General features: G+C 32.1%; 1 protein-coding gene across 1 annotated transcript in view; it reads right to left on the reverse strand.

The window, feature by feature from the left end:
• The window catches only part of GABA-B-R2 (gamma-aminobutyric acid type B receptor subunit 2), a 335,226-nt gene that overhangs the window by 138,066 nt on the left and 170,215 nt on the right, over positions 1-26,945 (reverse strand). The window contains exons 10-11 of the mRNA XM_071890371.1: positions 11,571-11,811; positions 1,207-1,329 (exon numbers count right to left, since the gene is read on the reverse strand). Coding sequence (XP_071746472.1) covers positions 1,207-1,329; positions 11,571-11,811 — 364 coding nt within the window. The remainder of the gene's footprint in view (positions 1-1,206; positions 1,330-11,570; positions 11,812-26,945) is intronic.

A 26,945-nucleotide genomic window follows, 5' to 3' on the forward strand; every position in this document is an offset into this window, starting at 1 on the left:
AATATTTGTTTCAGTTTCAAAGTTAATTTTGTATTATATAATAGTTTAAATATATATATTTTTATGCAAAACTAAAAAGTGTACATTTTCAAATAAATATAAATTATATATGTACAGTGTGCGTCAGCAAATTGCAACATTTTTCATAGTAAGATTTCAATCTACTTTAACAAGAAGAACATCTACACGGCAGCAGGAGTATTTTTTTATATTAAATTACAGGCTGGAACAATAAAATGGTCGCCCTAGGAAAGAAGACCTTATTCCCTTTTTTGTTTGATGAAAACTAGTTTCCCTATTTCTAGCAGACTATCTACTAGTTGGCCAGTTGTGTTTGACTCCCAAAAGCGATTGGAGTCTTCTACCATGACGAGTGAGATCGGATATGTACTGCTGGACAATAAACCATTGCCTCAAAATGCAACACTTAAAGGTACAGCTCAACACTGCCCAGGGTTATGGAAACCATTCACAGATAAGGTGTTTGGTATTGTCTCAATTGAGGGTTATATCCTACCACCACAAATCTTCCAAATCTGCTTGAGAATCAACACCGAAGTGTAGCTTGACTTTCTGAAGAGTGCAGTGATTCTCTGGTGCAATCAGGTGGCTGTTGAAAGACCTTGGGTATTGAAGCAGGACTCGGCGCGGACCAGAAGTCCAAAGAGACCTAGTCTTGGCTGCAAAAATTTAACTCCTTCCCCTATATACCTTCACACTATGTCCACATTTGCAGGGCTCCTGTTTGGGGCTGAATGCCTGGTGCACTTTTATGACATAGTTGTTGGACATATCAGCCCACTCCTTCACAACAGATGCCTTCAAGGTGTCAACATTGTGTGTCGGAGTTTCAGCCCTTGCTCTTCACGAAACCTATATCCCAGAATACAGTGGCGAGAAGTCTGATGATGAGGGGGCACAAGTTTAGAGACCAGAAGTTGGTGAAGTTTTCCTTACACTAAACCTAAGTTATTATGTACCTATGGTCAGGTGCTGAGTCCTGTTGCTCAAAGTAATTCAATTGGGGTAGTTGGCATCCATCCAGGGCTTCACAAATTCCTTTATCCCCTGACTGGTACTCCTTGGCCCCACCCTAAGCCAGTCCACTCAATAAGTCTTTATGGCTAATCTTGTTGTGTCCTCCACCCCTGCTTTCCTGAAGAGGCTCTTGTCGCTGTTAATGAACTGTTATAACTTTATACTTACATAAGGACGTAGCTCCTTTGTGTCTCGATAAAATGGATCCACAATTTGCCAAGTCGTCATGATGATTACATCAATAAATATAAGAGTTCCTACGACCAAGTAAAGTTGAGAATCCTTCATTGGCTGAAAAATAAATAAATATTAGTAAACACTTAAATAATATTTATTTACAATTTATAATGTTAAGATTTAGTTAAGCAGCAATATTGATTTAAAATTACTTTAGAATGCCATTCAAAATATAATATATAACAAATTCTTTATATTTTCTTTAGATATAAGCCATGTTTTGAGTATATGGGGAAAAAAAATCATTAGTCTATAAATAATGAACATATTCTTTGCAAATTTAACTTTTATTACAAATACAGGCTTGTATTTTTTATTTATTAAAAGTTAATTTAAGTATAAAAGTTTGATTTTTAAAAATTCATTTGTTTCTAGCAAAGCATTTTTTGATGCAGATATTTCTCGAGGTTGATATGACTAAAAATAAAACTCCATTGTACACTTATTTTCATTTATTTAAATAATAATCTCTGAAAGCACATAAATATCCTTTGTATCATGAGGTTAATGAACTGTGTAACACAAAATTTAAAAAAAAAAAACCCGTATTTAATTACATAAAACACTCTTGAACAATAAATATACCTATTTAGTTACGTATATGTTAATTTGATATTATTTCTTAAAAGTTTTTATCCATTTTACACTCTTAAATACCAATGAAACTGATAAAGATACTTGCTCTACTTAAATTGTCCCCTATATAGTCAATTCAAATTCAATTCACTATTCAATAATTGTGATGATCCCCAATTATATTTCTCTGCACAGCCTCCCTAATACCTTGAACAATATTAGAAAATGTGTCTAACTTTATACAAAAAATGTTATTTTATAATCAACAAAAAGACTATGTCTTCTTCGATGGATCTTCAAGGTACCTAATTAGAAATAATGGGAAGATGGACAATCGATTACAGAACAATTGTAATCCACACTCAATTTTGAAAGAAAAATATCGTGATGTACTTATGTGTTCATGGGCTCACATAAATAGGTTTCTATATTTATTGTTTGTTATGAAGATAGATAGAAATGTCATTTCTATTGAATTAAATCAGCTTCCTTCAGTGTCAATTTCACTTATATTTATATATTCAACATCCTTATACATCTTATACAAGCAAACGAAAGTGTGCTATTTTTGTGTCTAAAAGCTTTTTGGTTCTGCTTTGATGTATCTTTAATAATATAATTGAATAACAATAATGAAAGAGACCGGATTAGTAAGCAGTGGGAAGTTGGTCAAAGACGTGATGCTATAAAATTAAAACAGGGTTGATCTTATATGGTGGAACACACTTTATAGTTTCGTTCTGGAATAACATTAGAACAAAGTTACGGAGGAGAGCAACAAGATATATTATCTCTGAACTTTGCAGACTGAGGAGGATGGAAAGAGCAAAGAAGATTCTAAATTTCCTCAAGGCCAATTAAAATTCGGACAAAGTTTTATTATTTTCTGATGAACAATTTTTCACCGTTGATGTCATTGTGAATATGCCAGCAGCTGCTAAATCAAAACATAACATTAAGACAATGTGTCAGCTTCAGTCAGACATGTCTTTAGAACAAAAAATTTAACCGGAACCCTGGTCTTGTGTTTTGTGGAGAGGAAGGAAAATGCTTACATCGAACTCAAAGATACGAAAGTACTACCTGGGGTAGGAGATAAGTTTGGGGACAATTTTGTTTTCACTCAAGACAGAAGTCCGTATATTCGCACTCCTAAGAGCCAGTCCTTCCTGAGAGACAACTTTCCGGACTTTTGAGACTTCAAAACACAGCCACCCTCCTCTTCAGACGTGAACCCCTTGGACTACTCTTTCTAGTCGAGTCTGGAGGAGAGGGTTCGTGATACTTCTCACAGGAGTGTACAGTCTTTAGAGGCTGTCATCAACAAGGAGCTTGAGCCTTACTACAAAGTAAAAGACTATGATGGATTTAGGCCGTTGTGCTGCAAATTCAAGATGATTTTGATACATAATTGTTCTTACCAAAACCTCTCGTTTAAATTTTACTCTTGCTAAATTGAAAAAAAAAAAAAAAAAATATGTACCACTATCAATCCTGTATAATTAAGTTAGACTCTGCCATTTTGGGATAAAGACTTTTTCTGCTGGACATAATAAAAAAAACTGACTTTGGAAAAGTGTAAAGACTCTCAGACCATTTTATTTTGAAAACAAACAAAAAAATAAACTATTTGTGAATCATAATTGCCATTTTTAGAGCTCTTGTGTACTGCTTCAAATATGAGGGTATGAGATGTACTTTTAATAATCGTTGTAGTAAATAGAAATCCTTTTAACTCCACTAGATGGCTTTAGTAATATATATCTTGCTGCTTTAAATAAGGGTGATTTACGCTAGATGGTGTTAAAAAGATAAGCTTTCGAACTAAAATAAATTAGACAGTTTTCTGATTGTTGGACTCAGATTTGTTTGAGGAGACGTCAAATATGGACTACAACAAAGAACCAATACGTCATAATGAACAGTTTTCCCTTCAAACAAGGCAAAAATGCAAGCCATGCCACCGAAAGTGTAAATAGTGTATATGGTTCTGATACTTTTTATCTCAAAGTAAGGGCTTCAAGATGTGCTGCATGATTTGGATTTTCCTTGTTTTATCAAACATAATATAACAAAATTTAACCATAGTTGAAGTATGACAGTTGTTCAAAAAAAAGGAAGGAACATTATCTTGTGCTATGTTTGATAGAACTGGGAAACTGATCACATCTTAGATCTTTAAATTATAAACAAAAGTTGCATAATATTTATCACTAATAAATCAATTCTAAAAGATATGAAAAGTACAATTTTTGACTCATATTTTGGATGGTACCTTACCTTTTTACAAAAAAATATTATTAGTCTGTACAATGCCAAAAATGACATTGAGTATCTTAAATGTTGCCAAAGTAAGTTTTTCGATTTTCTCAAGTTGATAGTGCATTTACTGAAAAAAAAAGGTTAACTTAGTTGGAAAAAGTCAAGCCCTCACCTAATTTCGATACTTAGAGTTGTATAAAACATGACTACAGATTCAATGGGTTCTTTATTTTACACTTCATTTTCATATAATCACATACCACGATAAATATTAAAAATTGTTAAAAGACGTAAGTATTCTTAATTTCGAATGAACTAGATATAGAAGATATTGGGATGGATAGAAACATCCGGGAAAAATATTTTCAAGTAAGTTTAAATAATAATAGATGGCATTTAAAAAAAAGACATATTAAATTTAAATTCAACAAGTTTTGGAAAGGGATTTAGAAAAGTTTGTCTTTGCAAAAGAGGAATTCCATTTCTTTATTTAATGTAAATACTGTTTACATTAAATAAAGGAAGGTGATTTATTTTATCAATTGTAATTCTTAGAATATCATAGCAAAATAATGTAATACTAACCTAACACAGATATCGTATGATTGTATCACGGCTGAGTTTTCCCCTGCTCATACAAAAGATTATGTAATTTATAAAATAAACTTATGCTTGTTATCTTTTTTACTCAGTTGTCAAGATGGGTATTTTTGTAGTAAAATTGTTCCAATCCTTTTTAATTCAGATAAATAAAAAAATTGACATGTAAGAGGATCAAATGTCATTAATACTAACAGTTTCAGACCACAAAGCAAGGCCTAATATAGTTTTGAATTACTGAAATTTTTTGGTTAAGCATCTATTCCTTAAAAAAGTAAAAAATCGAGGAAAATGGAAAGTTAGATCAGATATTTCAAACACCTTATTTATTCTAAAGGTCTGCTAATGTTGAAGCACATTACCAACTCTAGGAACGTTTATGCAAGATACATATTTTTCTTATAGCATAAAATGGCTACTCCGTTGGAAAATTGAGGCCCATAGAGGTCATATTGATCACCAATATACTATTACCATCTATGCTATTAAATGAAACCAACAATTTGTCTCGGTGCATTTATTCAGGATTTGGTCAAGATTGTAATAATAATCAAATGTTGCAGATGCCCCTGTACCTCGAGACAGTTAACTATTTTTTCCTCAATAATTAATTGCTTTTATTTTATACAATTTTAATGTGCATTATGTGACAAAACTTTTTTATGTTCGTAAAAAGTGTTGCAACACTCTCTTTTCACATTATGTATTTAATATTTCTGTTTAAGTAAATATCTTAAAAATTGCATAACACATTTCTATGAATTATGTACATGCTTTAAAAAAATAATCAATACATGCACATATGTACATCGAATATATGAAAGCCTACATGCAAAAAGAACAACTGCAAAAATATACATATATATATGAAGTAAATAACATTAGTTATTTATTTTACAACTAAAATTTTGCACAGTAGTATGGCTTTTTTTTTTGTACAGGAAAAAATCAACATTTTAAAACAATGAAGAAATAACAAAACAAAAAAATCCTTATTTCCATTTTATTTTCTACTTTCTAAATAAATATGCTTCATTTCTCCTTGAAAAAATATATTTACAAAAGAGGGGAAAAAAGTTTATATAAGTTAGTGTTGTGGTTCGGTCTGAAAATCCTAAACTGGTCTGAGATCGTTATGATTATTATTACACTAAACTAATTTAGTCTTAAAAAGAAGTTCAGTCTTCAAGGGGACTAACTTTCAAGTTTGAAACTCAATTTATGCATTAAATCCGGCGGGGATTATTATCAAAGGGGTATTTTTGCTAAAAACTGAGACCCATCCAAAACCAACCATGTCTTGGTCAAGTTACTGATGTTTAAAGGTTTTCCTGAAGTTGATAGGGACATCTTCGAGGATGACATCCACAAACCAATCGTTCTGAGTACTGTACTGAGTACTGGGAATGTCCAGATCCCTTAAGGTCGTGGGCATAGCGCAACTTTTTCAAAACTAGGTGCTCCGTTCCAGCCTCTTCTTCCTTCTGGGCTCATAGAGCACCTGTGACTTCTGAAACTTTAAAGCATAAATGTTGAGCCCAATTTTGATCAGTCCCCACTTGGTTTCCTGGTCAACCATATAGTTCATGGCAATCAGACACATGCTGCAGTTTTTTGTTGTTTTTTAGGATTTGCTACCTGATGCACTCAATGAGCTTAGATATACGAAATGTCGTTGGTTTGTTGCATTTGGGATTGTTCTTATATGCACTAATCTCCCTATAAGACTTGATAACTCTCACAGCCTTTCATTTCTGCTCCAGTAGCGTCCTCCGGGTCTTGCAAATTGAGAAACACTGATTTGACAAGAATTTGACTGTGCCTCTTTTGTTAGAATTTTGTCTGCCATTTCGCAATTAATTGTCTAAGAGACTGGAAACTTTCGCTTTATACGTATGAATGCATACAAAATCAGCTGATATACAACAAAAATACCTTTCCCATTTCAAAGGAGTCACCCTTTCGATCGGTTCTTTGAAAATTCGATTTACACCGCTTATACATATGTATTGTTGAGGGCGTCATGTGTGTTTCAAAATTGTGACAATCGGCTAAGAAAAAAATCACTAATGATCAAACTAAAAAAAAAAAAATCGGGTTTGGACCAAGCCTCAAAACTAATATCTATGTATATACATATTTGATTTAGTATGAAGCATTTTTCCCCTACTTAAATTAGGATTAGAGTTACAAATTCCATGTACATCCATATATTTATACATTTTTAGAGAGCTCAAAAAAATTCCTTATAAACATTTAGAAGTATTAAAATAAGAAACTTTTCAAATTTAACGCTAACAAAAAAAAAAAAAATTAGAAACAAAAGGAGAAAGAAAGGTATTTTGACAAAAAATGTATTTAATATATTGATATATGCACCAGAACCATATGGGTTATTAGTCCCCAGTGTTGGGCGTAACGCCTTACAGTAATATATTACATTAGGCAGTAACAGAGTAATACAACACGCTACTGAATATATTATGGTAATATTATTACAGTTCTATGTGGTTATACTTGCACTATTTTCAATTTATCCGATAAATAGACAAGAACCTCACAATAAGGTGCACTTTATGTGCTGGTGGGAAGCCTGGTAATAAGTAACTTATTAATGATTACTCTACAAAGAAGGTTATATTGTAAAGAAACGTATTACCTTCAAATGCAAGTAACTCGTAATATTAAAAATGTTACATTTTGAAAGTAACTTGCCCAACACTGTTAGTCTCACAGCTTTTTAGACTACAAAGTGCGAGGTAAAATCGTGGACTTGAGTTTAAATCCATTTTAATTACTTTAGGGGGAATATTTAAAAATACTAGGCTGTGTTATTAAAAAAAGGAGACAAGAAAAATACATTCAGAATTGATTTTGAAAATCAGATAACATGTTTTTTGCACTTAATAAATTCATAGTACATTGAAGTTAGTATATGGACTTTTGGCAAAAAAAAATTGCTGAATCAGAATCTACATCTATAGTTATTAGTGTTGTACCCGTCCTTAATTAGGACCAAAAACTGCGATTCTGTCCAATCCGGTACAATCCAGCTCAGTCCGATAACATCCAGTCCAGTCCGGTACAATACAGTACAGTCTTAAAGAAGGAAAAATCGATCCCTCTTGGTGTCGTTAAAGGTGTTTTTCCTTTTTTTCCCGTTATATAATAAAATAACTTCTATTACTATGTAAAAATAATATATGTTTGTATTTGGATTATATTGAACATATATAATATTTTTTCCCAGCTGTGTGCAATGATATTAATAGATATATCATATTTCTTATTTGTGTTAATAAATCATCGACTTTTTAATGAAAGTTTCCAGGGATCGACAGTTAAGGACCTGTACCTAGGACTTCCGGTCTGAAGGACCGACAATCTTAAAGAAGGAAAAGAGCAGCCCTAGGGCAGAACTGGACTATAAATAAGGACCGACACTACACTGATGGTTGGCCCCAAAAATTCATTTAACTCATTTTTATTTTTTCCCCTATTGGTACCTTTTTGCACTAGGTCAACAAGTTGTCAGCATGGAGGCGAAAAGGCAGAGGGTGTCTGAGTTCCTCCACGCCCAAGTGAGTGTCGAGGAGACCATGAAGGTTGGCCTTATTGCAGTCCCTTCCAGTTCAATCTCAATCCAGTCCAGATCAGTCCATCATATAAATCCTAAGATTGATATATTTCGGTCTATGATGGGCATTTAACATTATTCTGCATCTTTTATTCAGTTCTAGTACTGATAGTCTTAAGGACCGGTACCTTTGTGATATGAAAAAGAAGGACTGCTCACTACATGATGTTGTTGATACTACAACAAAGAATGTAGGGCATCGAAGGTGTATATAAAAAAGCTACTAAACAAACAATCCTACTCGTAATTAAAACAATAGAGAAGGGATTCCTTGTATTTTCTTTTGTACGCATATACATAATATATACTATCTGTAGAAATACTTGTAAAGAATAAGGATCATGTGAGATGGAAGTATCAAAAGAGAGGGAAAATTAATTGATAGTATAAAAAACAGAAACGGTATATGTACTCGTATATATAAAAAGAAAAACACAAAGGAAAATAATAATAATAAAAAAGATCCTTTGCCTATGCCGGCATGTTAAATAAACGCAAAAACAACTATAAATAGTCCATAAAAATTGAAGAAAAGATTTTAAATAGAACAGTGTCATTATGATTAGGGATGTAAATATTGGGTAAACTGTAGTGAGCGTATATTTGCATAATAAAAACAAATGTTGTTTAGAGCAAAATATTAATGGCCTTATTAATTATTTGGGCGTGGTCACATTGCCGAAAAAAATAATGAATACATTTTATGTACTATTGATCGAAGGACGGTTTAAAGAGAAATAATGAACAAAATGGAAAGTGTTTAGAAAGTAAAAATGTTTTTATTTTACTTTGTCTGTTGAAAAATTATCATAGAAGGAACAACTGAATCATTTGAGGCTGATTCGAGGCGTAGTGTAATAGTTTCTCGAGATAATAAAGAAATACGGGGTTGGTTAGCAAAACGTGGACTCGAGAGGTTACTTTATTATTACCCCAATATATTTTTATTTTCAAACCAAAAAAAAATTGTAGACACGACCTCTACAATCTTAGTCAATCAATATGGCCACCTTCAGCATCAATCACAGCCTTTACATGGTGCTGGAATGCCTTCCAGGAGGTAATGACAAACTTCTCAAAAAAATTGTGATACGTAGTTACTAGGGTGGCCTTTAGTAAGTCCACATTTGGGGGTGGAGTTTTGTTGGTTTCCCTATCCAAAGGTCCCCACATAGCAAAAGTCCAGCAGGTTCAAATATGGCGATGTGGATTGCACATTTCGTTGCCTTTACCTCTCAAGCCTCCTAGTCTGCATGAACTCTGTCAGAATGTGACGTGGGGTCCTAAATAAAATACGATCCCTAAACATATCTGACATGGATAATAAATAATATCGGAAAACAAGACAAAAATACATTACAGATCACTTTTTTTTAGTTTAAATATTTAAAAGTCCTTATTAACGACAATCGCCAGATATATTTAACAAAATATCGAGATAGTTAGGGATCACACTTTCCAAATGTATTGGAATGGATTTCCTGTTGCTTCAGCATGAGTAAATTATCATTTGCATTTTGCTGATGTTGGCTTCCTCCTTAAGAGGCCCAGGAAGATTTGGATCTGTGGCCAATACCCATTTTTTTTTCTGAGGTCCTGCCTTGTAGATTGTCTTTTAGTTTGTGTTAACATTTAACCTACAAAAGGATAAGTCTTATGACATTCGTAGAGAATGTGTACTGACGTTTTTAGTTTATCGCAGCATAATGTGCAATATATACTCTTATCGTGATGATTTGAATTATTAGTATACACTAATGAGTTAGTGATTCTAGAGCACATACATTTTTGCTTAAAGAAAGCAAAAGGCTTTTTAAAAAGTGTAAAAAGTTTGAATCGATGTAATACCTCGGGAGACCTAATTTGTACCACAGTTTGCTTATTATTTTTCCAGTGAGGTTTCTCCCTGACCTAGTAGTTCCCTTCTTATTTGTCTATTATTAATGTACTCGAGAGTTATAAAAAAAAGGAGTCTCAAACTACTCAAAAATGGCATTTCGGAAAATATTTAAGGCTGATAAGGCAGGGTATATAATATATATATATTCATAACAAAATAATTTTTGAACAGGTCACATCTTAAAACATTACTTTTCTAATATTAAAATTCAAAAAAATATATTTTTGAATAGGTCTAGACTGGGCTTATGACACTCTAACCAATGACGGTTATAGATAAGTAAAAATATGATAAGCCTATAAATAATCAAACGACCTTTAGTAGTAATATAAATAATTTCAGATTCGAAAATTGAAACGGAATCGTCAGCAGAATGGTTTTTTTTTTTAATATATTGGAAATATTTTTGAACCTTTAAATTATATTTTATCTGGATCTGAGGATCGCATAATTAACTTGAGCACATATATGAAAAAAAAATGAAAAAATGAATTGTGTAATTATTTATTTTAGTATATTTTTTTAATTTTGAAAAAAAGGAAGCAAACATGAAATATAGGGTTGATGTAATGTAGTGATACACATTATTACTTTTCCAACCGGAATGGCATTGGTACAAAATCACGGAGGAGGAACGCGATTCATATTATCTATAACCAGAGCAAGAAGCCAAGACGGTTCAAAAGAGCAAATAAGATTCTTATTTTTCTTAAGGACAAACATTCAAGCAAGGTTTTGCTCTTTTAGGATGAAAAATGTTTCACTGTTGATGCCAATGTGAATAAAGAGAAAAACTGCTACATACAGATGTTTACATTGAACTTCTGGATAAGAAAGTATTACCTTGGGCCAGAGAAAAGTTCGGGGACCACCTCGTTTTCCCTCCAGAACCCCTTAGAACCAGGCCTTCCTGAGAGACAACTTTCTGACCTTCTGGAACCTCAAAATGTGTCCTCCCTCCTCTCCAGGCACGAACCCCTCGGACTACTCAATCTAGGAGCGTCTGGAGGAGAGGGTGTGTACTACTCATCACAGGAGTATCCAATCTCTAGAAGCTCTATGAAGAAAGAGTCGATCAAGCTCGAGTATGACGGCATAGTCAAGGTTTGCAAGGGATGTAGGCCTCGTATATACAACTATTTGAGGTTAGGGCTCACATATTGTACAAATGCTGTGCCGAACACTATTTTTGGATGAGTTTGTAAAATAAACGTCCTCAGAAAACATTTAGTTTAAATTTTACTATTGAAAAAAATATACTGTGTACCACTAGATCAGATCAACCCTGTATATATATATATATAACTCATTATGTCTTACCTTTTTGTTGAGCTCAACGTTAGTAAAGATGGAGTGGACTCTCCAGGTTTTACTAAACATGGATCCAAAACTAAGTGTGAATCCTGACATAAGAATCCAAGCACGAGCTGTGCAAATATAGGGAAATGCCTCTACACTTGTTAGATAAGAGTCTAATCCAAGGAGGATCACCGAGCTATAGGTGAGGATACAACCAATTATGATGAGATTGTTGAGATTCGGCGAGGACATTTTAATTTGTCTGAAAAAATAAAAATATATATTCCCCATCAAATAATATGATTAAAGTCTCCAATCAAAAGCTTGAGAAACATTTTTAATTGAAAAAGTTATTTTTATGTATATTTTAATTCTCAACGTGAATTGTCGTTCTTTTTATTGCTAATTTGTATAGGGTGTTGTATATGTGTCATAAAAGATGGATTTCTCATTTAGACAATTTTTTTCCTGCATATATTTTGGTATGATTTTTGGAGTTTATAACACAATTTGTTTATTTTTAAATTCATAATGATACATATATTATAATGCTCGCCGAAGAGGTTTAAACATTTAAAAAAATTGACCGTTGTCAATGTAATTTCTCGATCCCTCTTTGGACCGAACAATGCCGGGCAATCCATTGGTATATCAACTTTAACAAAAAGAAGGTTTAATAAAACCTTCATTTATAAAGTAAAATAGACATAAAAGTAAAAAAAATATTACTATATGTGAAATGATGACTTTTTAAATTTCACCTTTACTCCAAATTCCAAATAATTCCAGTCTACATCTCATCTATATTCTACTTTTAAAAAATGACTCTCACGTGACATAATAATAGATAGGATATAACAAAAAGAAACCATAAATCAATTTGGTAACCCTAGCAATTTGAAAAATGTTTTGAAGGAAATGTTTGTCGTTATGTTTCAACAGATCAGATACATGCATCTGTGACAAGGAGGAGGAGGAGAAATAAATAAATAGTGTCCTATCCTTAGATAGCCTAATTAAAAAAAAAAAAAATCATAAACAACCGATCTTCAAACCTTTTAGAACTAAAAAGGCAAATGATTAACTTTTTTTTAGACAAAAATTTGAAAATATATATCGATATATGCGATAACATTCAGTTTAAAATAATAGTATGATAGATGATTATTTTTTATATGCTATAAATGTCATATTTGTAAATTAATTAGTGTTATTTTGTAGAAAAACATTTGTTTATCAATTATATTTATTAATTAATGATCATTATATCAACACAGGACAGTAGCATATGGTTTGAATGTAGTTTTAATATTGACTATTGTAGCACTTTTAATAAATTAAATAATAAACAAACACGACATCGATTTAAAAATAGAAGAAGTACAAATCACTATTCCGTTATCAATTAATACTTATTCGACATCTTTGACGAATTGTAATGATTCGAAAAGAGTGTATGAATTGACATTGACCAATTCTGCAAATTATGTTACGCATTACATATGGTTAATACTTAGAAAATATTCAGTCAGTCTACAAAATACCCAACATGCCCACTCTAAATAATAATTTATCCTAACAAAGTAATTAGTAACCATGGTAATTTAGCAAATAAACAATGTGTTTTAATTCTTGGAACACAACTATTTTTGACCCTAAAAAATATTATTAAATTGATTAATTAATGATAGAAATATGACTTCCTAATTTTAAACAATAGAGCATCAACACTGGAACACGTTGCTTTTGGAACAAAATTTGAATCAAATTAACAGGCTTTGGAATAAATGGAATCAAATTTGAAATAACTGATTCATTCATATATGAAAAAGTAGTTTTTAATGATAAATGAGGCAACTTATTTTGCATTGAACAGAAGTGAAAAAAAAAATATATATATTATCAATTTTTAATTTACGAGTATCTACGCATTTAGGGAGAAAACAGAGATTTATTGACTTCACAATACCCTTTTCAATACTGTATAAATTGTGCATAAAAATGTTTACATGAAAATAAAAAAGGCCAGTCTGAGAAAAAGGCCGTATAGGCAAATACAAGGGTACTACAACACTATGTCTGTATCAAAAAATATACTATTTCCAAAATTGTTCTTTACATAAACAAACGAGGATAATAACTTAATGAGAGGGTACGTTTTAAAATCTCACCTAGCTCTCAGTTACTTCCTTTTAAAATTCAAATACAAAAACTTCTCTGAAGCGCTTAGTCGTTTTTTGATATTCGCTGCAAAACCAATCTTTGTTTTCTTTTCGATCTTAAGTGCTTTTTATAGACTCTTTGGTACAAAAAAGTCGGTCCATACCGCGATCTAACATCTTAGACAATAATGTAGTTGTTTTCAAATCGTGGACTGACTTTTTTGATCTTAATTTGTCGACCCAATTTTTGCAGTCTGAATATTTGGACCAATTTTCTCCCCTGTCCACCTGATTTATGAGTTATTACAAATATTATTGATATAAAACATTTTACTTGAAATGACATTATTGTACAGTAAGCATATCGAACTGTTATTGATATTAAGATTTAAATCAACTTAATCAACAACGCCATATTTGGATTATTTTGAATTATTAATCTACCTTATCATATTGAGCATTATTTCGCAAAAGATCATCCTATTGCAGATACCCTGGTCTGAAGGCATTGCTCACCTTGATGACGTTGTCATTGAACATATTAGTCCAATGCTTTTCAACAGAAAAAATCAAAATCAAGAGTGCGGTGGGGGACATTGCATGCTGCCACGAAGCCCTATAGTCTAGTGATGAGGGGGCCACAAGTTTGGAGGGAAGAAATAAGTTAGGTTTTCCTTTCACCGAGCTTAAGTTGTTATGACCAGCTGCTAAGTTTTATAGCAAACAGTAATTTCTTTTTAAACAACCCAACATGGATTGAGTGTAATAATGGCTCTATTATTCTCTAATTGGTGGTGTACGATTTACTCACGCCCACTCTAGGTCCATATTCACAATTTTTAAACTCAACTGACATTATCAACAACTCTACACCGAATTATAAATGAGACTGATCAGGACCGAATTTTTCTTTATGAAGGATCCATACTGCATTGGCTTAACAGATCATATTAGTTCGGTTCTTTAAAAATCATAACGTTCTCAGATCGATTAAAGGCATCTAAGCCCAAGTCCAACATTATTTCTATAGCCTCTCTAACACTAAAATGGAGATTTTAGCAATTTCAAACTTTATTACCCCTTAGCAGTACGTTACAAATGATAATATTTGCATCAAATTAAGTACTTTTTTAACATTACAAATTCATAATCTAAAATACCAGATGAAAAAATAATTTTACATTTTGTCAACTATACACTGTACAGAATGGGGACCTAAAACACGCTCTAGCCATACTAAATTACTACCACGAGATTTTTATATAATCAAGATAAAAAAAACTTAAAAACAATTTGTGAATTATTTAAATACTAAATATACTTTTTTTTTTTTTTACTATGTCCCCTTCACAATCAATAACAGCCTCAAAACGGTGAAGAACAAATGGATGACAATGAAGGCCATGTCCTATGGCGTACCACGCTGTCATAAGTCCAGCTCGGAGCGAATCCCAAAATAGACCAGAGGTACGATAGACATTCTTCTCAAAGACATTTCAATTAATGTATTAAAATGACTCCGGGAGCAACCCACGACTTCCATGATCCCCTCGACACTCCCTTGGGCGTAAAATACACGTTACAAAATAAGTACTTAACTCTTCCAAAAAAAGTTGAACTGATAAAAGTGTTCATAGGATCACTATTTAAAAAAAATAAAACAGCAATAACGAAATAAAAAAAGAAAAAAATCAATATACAAATTTTAACACTCTACTTCAAAGCTATCCATCATTGATCTCTGGACCATCTTCTCCATTTTTTAAAGTATTGCTGTTTAATTAGTCCTTGTCACGTACATGATTGACTTTATATTTCCTATGAAGGCCTCTATTTTGAATTTTTCTAGGTGGCTTGACACGGTTGACACTAGCCAATCACCTCTATGATTCTGTAGTTCCATTTTTATGTACTATTTCCTCCACTCTGTTAATTAATTGCTACAGGGGCAGGCATAAAAAGAAGAGGTATTTTGAATTTTCAATTACCAAGGCGCACAGAAAGTGTAGTATTTATTCCCCAACGCTGATTTATTAGCATAGAGTGTAGATTCAATATCAGAACCACTTTTGTTCATAAGAATTAAAAGGGTTCCTAAAGACTTTTTTCAGATACCCCTTTACAAGCCTAAGATACCCAGTCTACTAAAGCACCCCCTAACAATTGATGCACCAATGCCTAACCTCTGAGATTTGCCATTTTCAATGCGTCTTTTATTGTTTTTGAGGTCATTGTTGCAAGTAAAAAAAAATGGAGTCGGTGGGTAGATGAATGCTTTGATAACTTTCTATTTGTTTCTTCTCAGCTTGAAATCGAATATAAAATTCTTAAAGGACAACCTTTATATCACAAATGATACTCTCTAATTGTTATCGATCCCGTCTCAAAAAAGCTTTGATTTGAGGTAGGGGTTAAAATTCATAGGATCAACCATCCCCATGTGCTCTATCATGGGAGCTAGGGCTCTTTCTCCAGAGTCCCACATCAGATTCCATAAATATCCCAAGCCCCTGGCCACTTCTTAAAGATCTCTTGGACACATGGACTCATGCTGACAAAGGTTGACTTTTAAAAGTTTTTTTTGAAAATTTATTACCCGGAATACTACTCCTTTCATTCAATGATGAAATCAAATATTTTACACAATTCAACCTAATGTAATCTGAATTGATTGAAAGTCAAGTCCATGATCTTAACTTGCACAAGGTATTGAAACAAATAGAAAGGTTTATCATTTGGTTAATGGACGCGTTAATTTATAATAATCAAATAAATGCCCTATCGAATAAATACAATTACATACTTTCAACAAAAACAAAAATTTACCTTTGTAATATAGAAACAGTTGGTTAGATGCAAAAAGCAATTAATAAAGCCTTCATTAGAAATGCATTGTTATTGTTTTTTTAAACATATATTATTATTAATTTAGCACAAAATTCTCATTTTTTCAAATAAGAATACATACCCATATAGAAAGAAATCAATAACAGGGTCATTAAGCATGGAAAAAAAGGTTGTACATAACATTAATATGTTGTATATTTAATTTAGCGTGTATCGAGAAACAACACAATTAGTGTGCAAATTTTGACAAATAGCTGTGGCTTCTCAAGTATTAAACAAGCTGGATTATTTATCCTAGGTAACATTTTGGCTGTCTTGCAAATTTCAAGTAGAATGAGGTCACGGTAGAGTAAAGAAACTTTTACCAAAAGCTATTGTGATAATACGTTTTGTGTACCTTTGACCTTTAATTTTTAACTTGACCTCACAAAATTTAATATCCTCTTACATTGACCATACAAACAGAAGTATCCAAACATAATTCGAATTGTTTTCCATTTTTTTTTAATCCAGTGCGTTTATCTTGCTAAGCTCATACTTAACAAGAAAGTACTGTCCCTAGACGACAATTTTTGTTTTTATACTTAATCACTTCAGTTTACCATGAAGGAGCAGAGGACAAATGTATAGTCATTACAAAATTGTTTGAGGCCGACAACGATGCAAAGGTAATCATAAAAGTCACAAAATATGCAAAAAGCACCATCAATGATGTCTGCAAGGTATTGAAGACGAGTATCTTTATGTGGTTTACCCAAAAACCAAGAAACGAACTGGCTCCTTCCTGGCTGGGTGTTTCAATAGCTACTTATGCTCGGAGGAGGTCAATCAGTTGGAGGGCGGTGGCCAGGGCCATCAAGGACGACTGTGGCTCAGCAAGCTACTATTGGGGTATTGGGGCTACTACTACGTACATACCGCGAGATAATATTATTAACATTTATGCTTAGAGTGGTATAATGCATAACCTGCCTGTATGTAAAAATAAAAGAAGTCAAAAATTAACATTATTATGAGGACTATTCGAAAAATGCTTGGGCGAAGAGTAGCTCAGATATTCTATCCTTTCCTTAAATAAGCAGTTAGATGAAGGACATAAACAAAAGTTCTACTCTGAAGAATGCAAAGACATAAGTATTAAATAATGCGTTTTCGATACTCCATTCTACTGTGAGTCTGTTATGTGCTGACACTTATAATTCCCATGGAATCATTCAGAAGTATACACACTAGTGACTACTTTCTACCTTGATGATAACTCTTCAAGAAAAATGTTGATAAATATGGAAAATAATATAAAAACACTGTACAGGTTGAATCTACAAAAAGTCTAGCACGCTTTCTAGGTCATATTTTATACAACTATTTAGAAACATCATGTAATAAAAAAAAAAAATTAGCAGAAAGGATTGTCAAGGAGCTGTTCAAGAGATTATGTAGGGATTAAATATCTTTGAAAATAAATTCACAGAAAATAAGATTTAAATATTTTACTTCTATTTAAAAAAAAAAAAAAAAAAACTTATTAAAGCCTGCAGTTGTCTTATCTCTTTCTTACCGACACTTTTCATTCTTCTTTCAAGAGACAGTGAAAGAGTATAAAAGGGAATAAATTAGTATTCTTTATCCTTTCCATTTCTTACAACTATTTTTTTTTGTCAGTAATTAACTCACGTTTATTAAGCCTATAATAATTATATATTGAAGTATGCATTGAGTGGAAATACGGGGGGTAACATGGGAATTATGACAATAGTGTTGGCTCTTATAACTCTAGGTTATGTGAACCAATTTCAAATTTATCAACTGTGGCAGGCACTGCTGATTTTATGTTAGTTTATCGTCATCGTACGGTACTCTCTCAGTAAAAATAAGCTCATAAAGATACAATCAGATTAAAATCTCGGCAATTCTCCAGGTGGGAATAACTTCCAATAAGTTTTTGGACCAGCTCAAAGTGTCCAAGGACACAGTCTACCTCGTCAGGCAGCAGCTTGCTAGGTATGACAGTGAAGAAGAAGCTCTCAGACGCAAAACAGGCAGTGGGGAGAAAGGAAACATTAACGTATCTTCTGACTAAAGTGTATGTGGCTCCCTTACAGCTAAGACTTTAATTTGCTAATCTTTACGTTCTTTTCGCACGTAAAGTAAAGGTATGTAGCATTTGCCATCGGAGCATTGCCACCATGAATGCTTCCATCAAAGACCACTGAAAAGGTATGAGCGTGGAGAATATTCGCAAAGTCTGTTGTTTAGTTCCGCCATTATCACCGCCAAGGCGAATGTATTGAGAAGCATTGTTCTTGAGTTGTGTGTAAAGAAAATATACAAAAATAAAGCTGTAGGTGCACTTATTTGTTATATAGAAATTATTATTGGAAAGTGACATAATTTCTATAAAACGCACAGTAGTGTCGTGTCCCAATAGGGATCTCAACTTCTTTGAGATATTTGGGCAATTAGCAGTTTCTCGGATGATCAAAGTAGATGGAAGGTCCAATTATGTACGTAGAGGAAGCAAATGACCTAGCCCTAGCTAATTTTGCCTGAAAGCCATTTTGATTCCAGGATATTTCTCCTTATTATATACATAGATGAGATTAACGATTGAAATAGAAGAATTGTGAATCACTTCTCTGTTAGTAATTATTCTTAAATCTGATGGAATAATGGATTGACGAACAAACATAACATGAGACAAGAGCATAACTCCATCAATATTCCAAAATACAACAAACACTTAATGCATTTTATATTATAAATATTGCATATTTGATTTTAACAAAAAAAAAATATTAACGACGTATAAGCCTTCAGGCGAAATGACTTAATGGCACAATATCGAAAGGCAAAATGGTTAACAGAAATATTTAATGAGGCAAAATTATCAAACATATTGTCCGGGATACTGTACCTTAAAAATATGTTTCTCAGGATGCCCCTCAAAGATAATTCCCTGGGAAATGAGAAACATAGTAGCGTCTTATTTATTTTTGTTTTCTTTTCTTATACATATATTGAATATAATTAACTCAAGTCAACAAAACACAAAGTTGAAATACTTTTTGTGTTTTTCTCAAAATAATGAAAAAGTTGTGATTTTAACTATAGTCAATATATCCTTTTATATACATTCAGAATGGATACAAAGTAAAGTAATTAATATCTCCCTTGAAACGAGCATAAAATAAACTTCGTTAGTTGTCTATACATTTATGTGCCGTCTCCCTATAAATGATGAATTCTTATAAGTCATGTGAAGAGCATAAAAAAAGTTAATCAAGATAAAGGGTTTCTTATTCATACGGGTCACATTATGTATAGGTATATGTAAAGACAGATTCTAGCATTAAATTGAAATACTCTTACGAGTTCCCATATCTATTTAATATACAAAGTGAACATACCTCTATTGAACCACCCAAACGATTTTATGTTTTGTTTTAAATATTTTATAAAAAGGAAAGCAAAATGAAAGTTGAATTAAAAAAAAAATATTACTTTTTAGTATAATGACCTTAAGGCTCAATAATGCCCTCGACTCGACCTCAGAAATGGGAGCAAGTCTTTATGATAGTCTTCTGTGGGAGATTCTGTAATTTCTCCCAGATCCCGGACATATACTCCAATTTTGTGTTGCAGGAGGATCTGTTACACAGCTGCCACTCAACTGCAACCTACACAAAGACATCCATTGGGCTGAGGTCCAGTGAGCTTGGACTCCAATCAATTGGTCCAACATAATCAAAAAACATTCTGGGCTCATCTTATGATCAGTACGTTTTAATCTTGATTTATAATACGTCGTTGATCGATGTTGTTTATTGAACAGTCCCTATCATGCGTTGCTGTAGTGAGGAACGTGCATATTATAGTCCAAAAATATATATTCCCAAAAAATTATGTAGTCATTCTTTATGTGTCAAATTAATATCCAAACGAATTTCCAGACATATTTCTACAAAACAATATTTATTTAAAAATTCAATATTTCTTTGGGAGTTTTTTTTTTTTTTTTGCACCTGAAGAAAAAAAAATTGCAAATGTCACCAATTTCTATTTCCTTTTTTCCATAGCCCTTTTTATTTTAAATAATTTTAATCATTATTATTACTTGTATATTTTTTTAGACGCCAATCACTTTGTGATTTATAACTCAACCCTCTATTTACTCTCCTTGAGCTGCAAAAAACGATATTTGTCTCTTGAGTAAAACATAAGGCCCCTTATATGACCACCTCAAAATTGGCACTCCAGTCGTAGCCTTACCAGGTTCGAAAGAGGCACATATGCAAAGTTTCAGCCTCGTAGACTCAACGGTGTGTGCACGCATAAAGGACATAGCCATATTGATTTTTATCCTCCATCTCCACAGATATCTCCTCTGCTGACCAATGGATTTTTGTTTTGGAGACATGTCTCACTGAAGCTTCCACATTATTTAGATGTTCAGTTGTGATGTAGGGGCTGTTCTGCTTATTCGTTGTGGCATCAATAGTGAAAATATTTTAATCAAACAGGAGCAAAACTTTTCACAAATTTATGTTGGCCTGGACAAAATTTAGAATATCCTTTGCTCTTTCCAATCGTCTCAGCTTGCTCTTATCAGAGATTTTTTACCAATGCCATTCCAGATTAAAAAATAATAATATGTGTACCACTAGACAAGATTAACCCTGTAAACAGATGAGTCTTATGATATTTTTATTATATGTTAAAATATAATGGTTTATGAAAAAAAATGTTTAAAGGAAAGTAAATATAAAAACTATCATTAATCTATATGTCAGATGGAAAAATGTATGTTCACACCCGGTATATTTACATATTTATAACATATATTACACAATTTTGTAGGATAAAAAACCCGACTTGGCATAGGGTAGTAGTACTTTGCATCTAATTTGCTCATTATAAAAAGGTACATATTTATGCAAAAAGTTGAGAAAGGATGCACGGCAGTGAAATAAGGATTAATGATTTGAAGTCGTAAAATATAAGAAGACAAATTATGAGAAATAGGGCAAAAGATGAAAGGTACTCATGGGGATAATATTATCATTTATACACTGGGTGCTTGATATACACTCTCCTTTTCCGATTCTTATTTATTGAGGCTCCCCTATCCCCTCCGAAATTAAGGAATTTTTGCATTTTAATAGAAAATTGAATGTTTCAAATAAAGTTTCGTTTAAAAAAAAAAAAAAAAAAAAAAAAAATTATTTCCAAAAAATTGAATTTTCTATCCATTTCAAGGGCCACCCACTACGCCGTCAGCAAGTCCAGAACGTTACAGAGGAAGAAGGGCTCTGTCATAAAAAAGGCAAATATAATCCATGAGAGTTAAATAAGACAGCCCAGGCCAACCCCCTCAAGTCCATGAGGACCCATGCAAGATCTATTAGGATTGCACACCAGACTGTCCAGAGAGCTAGAAAAAGTAAGTGGAAAGAACCTTGTGAAGGTGGAGAGACCACTTCTAACAAAAGCAATGAAAGACACCCATAATCTCCTTAAAAAACTTTACTTTTGAACTCTTTATTGTCGCTTTACTCCCGACAATAAAGAGTTCAAAGCTTTTTGGATGCATGATGAGGGGAAAACCCTCAGTGCCCTGTGTTCTTCATACAGACACCTAGGCCTTTAAATCCACTGTCATCCCTTACTAGAATACCATGCCAAAGGACTACATCTGCAGCGGGTGTCAGGCCTTCTTCTGTAACATGGAAGTCATCATTGCCGCTAAAGTTGGCTACATTAATGATTAAGAAACTTCAGGCACATATTTTTGTTGAAATTCTATGGTTAACCCTTTCGAATCGACAGGCCACTGGTGTCCCATATTTTGACTCATTCGTCATTGTATTATTTTTCATAATATTTAAGAAATTTTGAAATGATTAGAAAGAATAATAGTAGATGTCTAAAATTTATCAAAAACATTTTCTTATAGGACTTTATATTCGTCCTATATAAATCTTCAAAATATGTCATTTTTTGGAATTCGATAAAAAAATATTCAACCCATCATACGATTTTTATGTATGGATAATTTAAACTTTTTATTGCTTGTTTAATATTTGTCTAGTATAATCTGTAATTGGGTTTGAAAGGAATATTTTTTTCTCTCTTTATTAGATTTTAAATTTGTTCAGGATGAAACATGCAGCTTTTGTACTTTTTGAGTATTTATATTAAAGTACTCTTTATTGGTAGACATATTAGTAAGTAATACATGTATATACAAATATTTTTTATAATACTTTATCATTGAATGTAGAGTTGTTCATAAATCAAAGAAAACAAAGAACAAGATATTTTAACCATTTTCACATCCCTATTAGTGACCAAATGTATAGCGTTTTAGACAAAGCAGATAGTGCTGATGAAGAGGACATTGACAATTTATTATAGTCCACATGTTATGTTAGCTAATGAAGAAGTTACTACAGAAACAAATGCATAATATGCTTCATGGACTCCCGAAGCCAACATTCACGTTGTTATTATGATACTTCGAAATTTTCCCTTTGATGATAATCTCAAAGATGATTAGAGCAAGAAAACATATAAATTAAGACTACTGATAATCTCTCTGACCAAAAGGTTCACAAACTTTGCGTCCTACAATTGTAAAGCTCTACAAAAAAGGCATAGGGGAGTCGATCTCATGGATCAAAGAACTACTTCATACCACTGAGATTCAGTCATCATCACGATTTTATCTAATAATTTTCTTCGATCTTCTAGATATAGTATGCATAAATAGCTATATTGCTTATAATATTAAACAACATCCATATAAATGATTGCTTTTTGAATTCAAAGTAGTAATCATACATAATATTCTGATTAAATATTATGAAGGGCATAAGAGGGCAATCCAATCGTCTAGACCAACGAAAAGAAAAAAACGTATTTGTTATAATGGACAATCATATTAGACATTTTCCAGAGTTTGAACAAAAAGAAAAAATGTGCTCACTGTGCAAGTAAAAATATATAAAATCAAACTTTGGTCATTTGTATGGCTTGTAATCTTGCTCTATGCTTCGTCAGTGATAGAAACTGCTTCGTTATTTTTTACATGTAAAGCAGTTATTATATTAATTTTAATTAAATTTCCATGTTAAAATTATTATTTGTTCGAATTAAAAAAAAAAATTGTATCAAAATAATTAATAAATGTTTAGAATTTAACTCCAAGGTATAGCTTTAGCATTTTTTTATACATAATAAAAAAATACTGTTTACAATCAGAGGGACAAACCAGTGTCCCATCAAATTCTGGCAAACGTATTGAAGTTACCAAAAAATTCTCATTAGTTCTCATATCATCACAGAGATCAAGAATTAACTACAATTATCTTAGATTATTTTTTCAATTTCTTGTGAGTCTGAAAGGGTTAATCAATAAATTATATCTTGTTGAAGTTTAACTATTCAAATTGTTAAGATTTTATGGGAACACTCCGGTTACCACTTCAAAAACTTATCTCAATTTGAAATATTTTCATAAGGCTGGTATGACCATATTCAGATTGGTCATGAAGAACATGACCTTAAAATAAACTTTTTTTCAGTACTTGTTCATACAATAGAGTTAATTGGTCAAGTATAAATAAAAGAAATGAGATCATTAATTTTTTATGAAGAATTTAGAAAACTTTTAATGAAAGTAATGAAATAATAATTTAATATTTCATCTTTTCGGATTTATACAATTGATTTAATTGCCGTTTGGAAAATAATAAGCCTTGTTTTTTACCCAGTATAAGCCTCTCATGCCTTTAAACAATAAATGAATTATAATTAAAAAGTATTTTATCTTTTACATTGTAAATGGATAATAATCTAGAGCAAAAATTAATGACCAAAGAGAAAGGTTTACTACATATTATACTCGTTTGTACGTTCCATAATGTATTGTACAGTTTGACCGTATATGATGGCTTTTTATGTTGTATTTTACAACTTTGTAAATCTCTATTAATCTTTACAAAAGTACATTCCATTTCTATTTGAATCTCTTTCCTTTATCCACATATATAAAGAAACGAGTATTCATAACAACTTCACGTCCAAAATGGCTGACACTTTTGTAAATAACAACCAAATGATGTTAAATAGATGTGACTAGCTTTTATTTATGTGTGCGACTATTTTCAAGTTTATGTAAGAAACTTTTCAGATCAACCTCGTAATTATAATATACTGTATGCGTAATGATTGCTTATGAGTTAATTCAAAAGCTTCTTGCTTCGTACTGATTCATTCTAACATCATGAAATTAAAAAAAAAAAAAAAAAAAAAAAAAAGTCTTGTATTGCTTAATGTTACGTATTTTAAAAGGTTCATAGACATACAGGTTAAACATCAAGTGATCGGGCTTGATAGAATTTACAATCCGAGGTATTGTACGGACTGCTGGGCAAAACAAGCAGATTAAAAAAAAATGCAACCACTCATTTTCTATGACGTCATTATTGCTAGAATTTTCAATTTAACGTATCGTACTGATTGCAGGGCAAGAAAAAACAGATTTTGACAAAATACGCAACCACTCATCTACTATGACACCAATATTAAAAGCCTAGTGGAAGTCAAACATCAGTTGTAAACATAACCTTGTATTTCTTTAATCTGTCTTGGGATTATGTATAAGTCATTAAGAAGTGCCGGTCATTCTGTCAACAAGGATGCCCTAACTACGTTCAAAAGTATATGCCCAGATTTGTGTTGTAGACAGATTTGTTGACATAGCCAAGATCTTTGGAGTTCATGTAAACATTGCGGCCAGCATTAAAAATAAAACTAAATTTACGTGGACCTTTGAAACAGACAAGCTCAGTGGAAGAACCCACACAGTCTGTATCAAGGCAAAAGTCAAGTAGATAAACATTATCATTATATCTAATCCTTCAAGACAATTAGTTGCCTAAAGTCTCTTTGGAATGCCCAAAAGGAAGGAAAAGACTACACAAGAAACAAGGGAGGTCTGTTTTTCTTTAATTAACACTAAAAATATTTAGCTAGCTGCCTCACTTCTGGGCTTCCAATAAGCTTTTACTCTGAGGAAAATTTTGGTTGCTTCTGCAAAAAGATACACAACCTTTTTTCTGAAGGATTTTCCGTTACGGTGATAGAGAATCAATTCACTACAGACATTGTTAAGTTTTTCCCACAATGGCCATTGGTCATTTAAGTTCTACTCAACTATTACCTGTGTAGTAAGTCAATACCTGTTGATGAGGACACCAAATTTAAAGGTGTAGTTGTTGTATGTATGTCTCTTTTAAATTTTATCATTTTCAAATATTATTTACCCATATTTTGCAGTGTTAGACTTAAGTATATTTTTATATAGTAAATAAAATACATTAAGTATCAATAATGAAGGGTTGGGCTTTAATATAGGGGGTTAATTTTGAACTATTATGTTTATTTATGATTAATTTTATCACTAACTCTCTTGATGTATTTTATTATTTTTATTTTACTTTTTTTTATATACATTATCTGGACAGTTATAATAAAACCAAATTTAAAAAAAGTAATTATAATGATAATATCGCTATAGTCATTTAAAATTTATTGCTTTTAATTATATATTTTTTATATTTTGTAAGGAATTAAGGCTGATATTATATTCAATGCTGCTCCTTATAGATTGCTAAATAAAAAAATAAAAGAACATGCGTTACAATTGGTGGTTTTTTTTGTCTCTCGAGGTAAAAGTATTTAGAAACTTAGAAACTAGACTTGTGTTATAAATTAAAACTTTCTAAATTTTTAATAAAATAGTTGTATAGAGTGCAACAGGTACTTTTTGGAATTAATAAGCAAAACCAAAACCTTACTAACTTTTTATTAGAAAAGTATAATGAAAAATATTTTTTTGTTTGCCGATTATTTTGATGCTGAATTTGAACTCCTGCATATTTTATGTATGATGACTTCCCAACCTTTCAATCTAAGACAATGCACACACTGAAGCCGAGATAATTGAGATCAGGACTGGAAGAGGGCCAGAAGGTCTTACACAAGAAGTCAGAAAATACCTTCTTTCAAAAGTTCTGTGTCTTCAAGGTCATATGGCTGTGGACACCGTCTGTGGTCCACATATAGTTGTTTTCAGGACAGTTAGCCTTCAGCAATGGCAAGATTTTCCAAGTAAGGACCTTGTAGTAGGTCTACGCCCGATTTTCTCATAGGACTTAAAGGAGAAAGGATATATTTTCTTACGATTAGAAGCCACGACTTCCAAGCCCATTTTTTGGGCCGGATTTTTTGTCCCAGAGGTATCTTGGACTTCCTATGATGCTGCTGCTATAAATATATCGTTTCTGCAGTTCAAAACATGATTGACTGTGAAGGTCTTCTTGTT

The sequence above is a fragment of the Lepeophtheirus salmonis genome, chromosome 8 (genome assembly GCF_016086655.4).
Source record: "Lepeophtheirus salmonis chromosome 8, UVic_Lsal_1.4, whole genome shotgun sequence".
Taxonomy (NCBI): domain Eukaryota; kingdom Metazoa; phylum Arthropoda; class Copepoda; order Siphonostomatoida; family Caligidae; genus Lepeophtheirus; species Lepeophtheirus salmonis.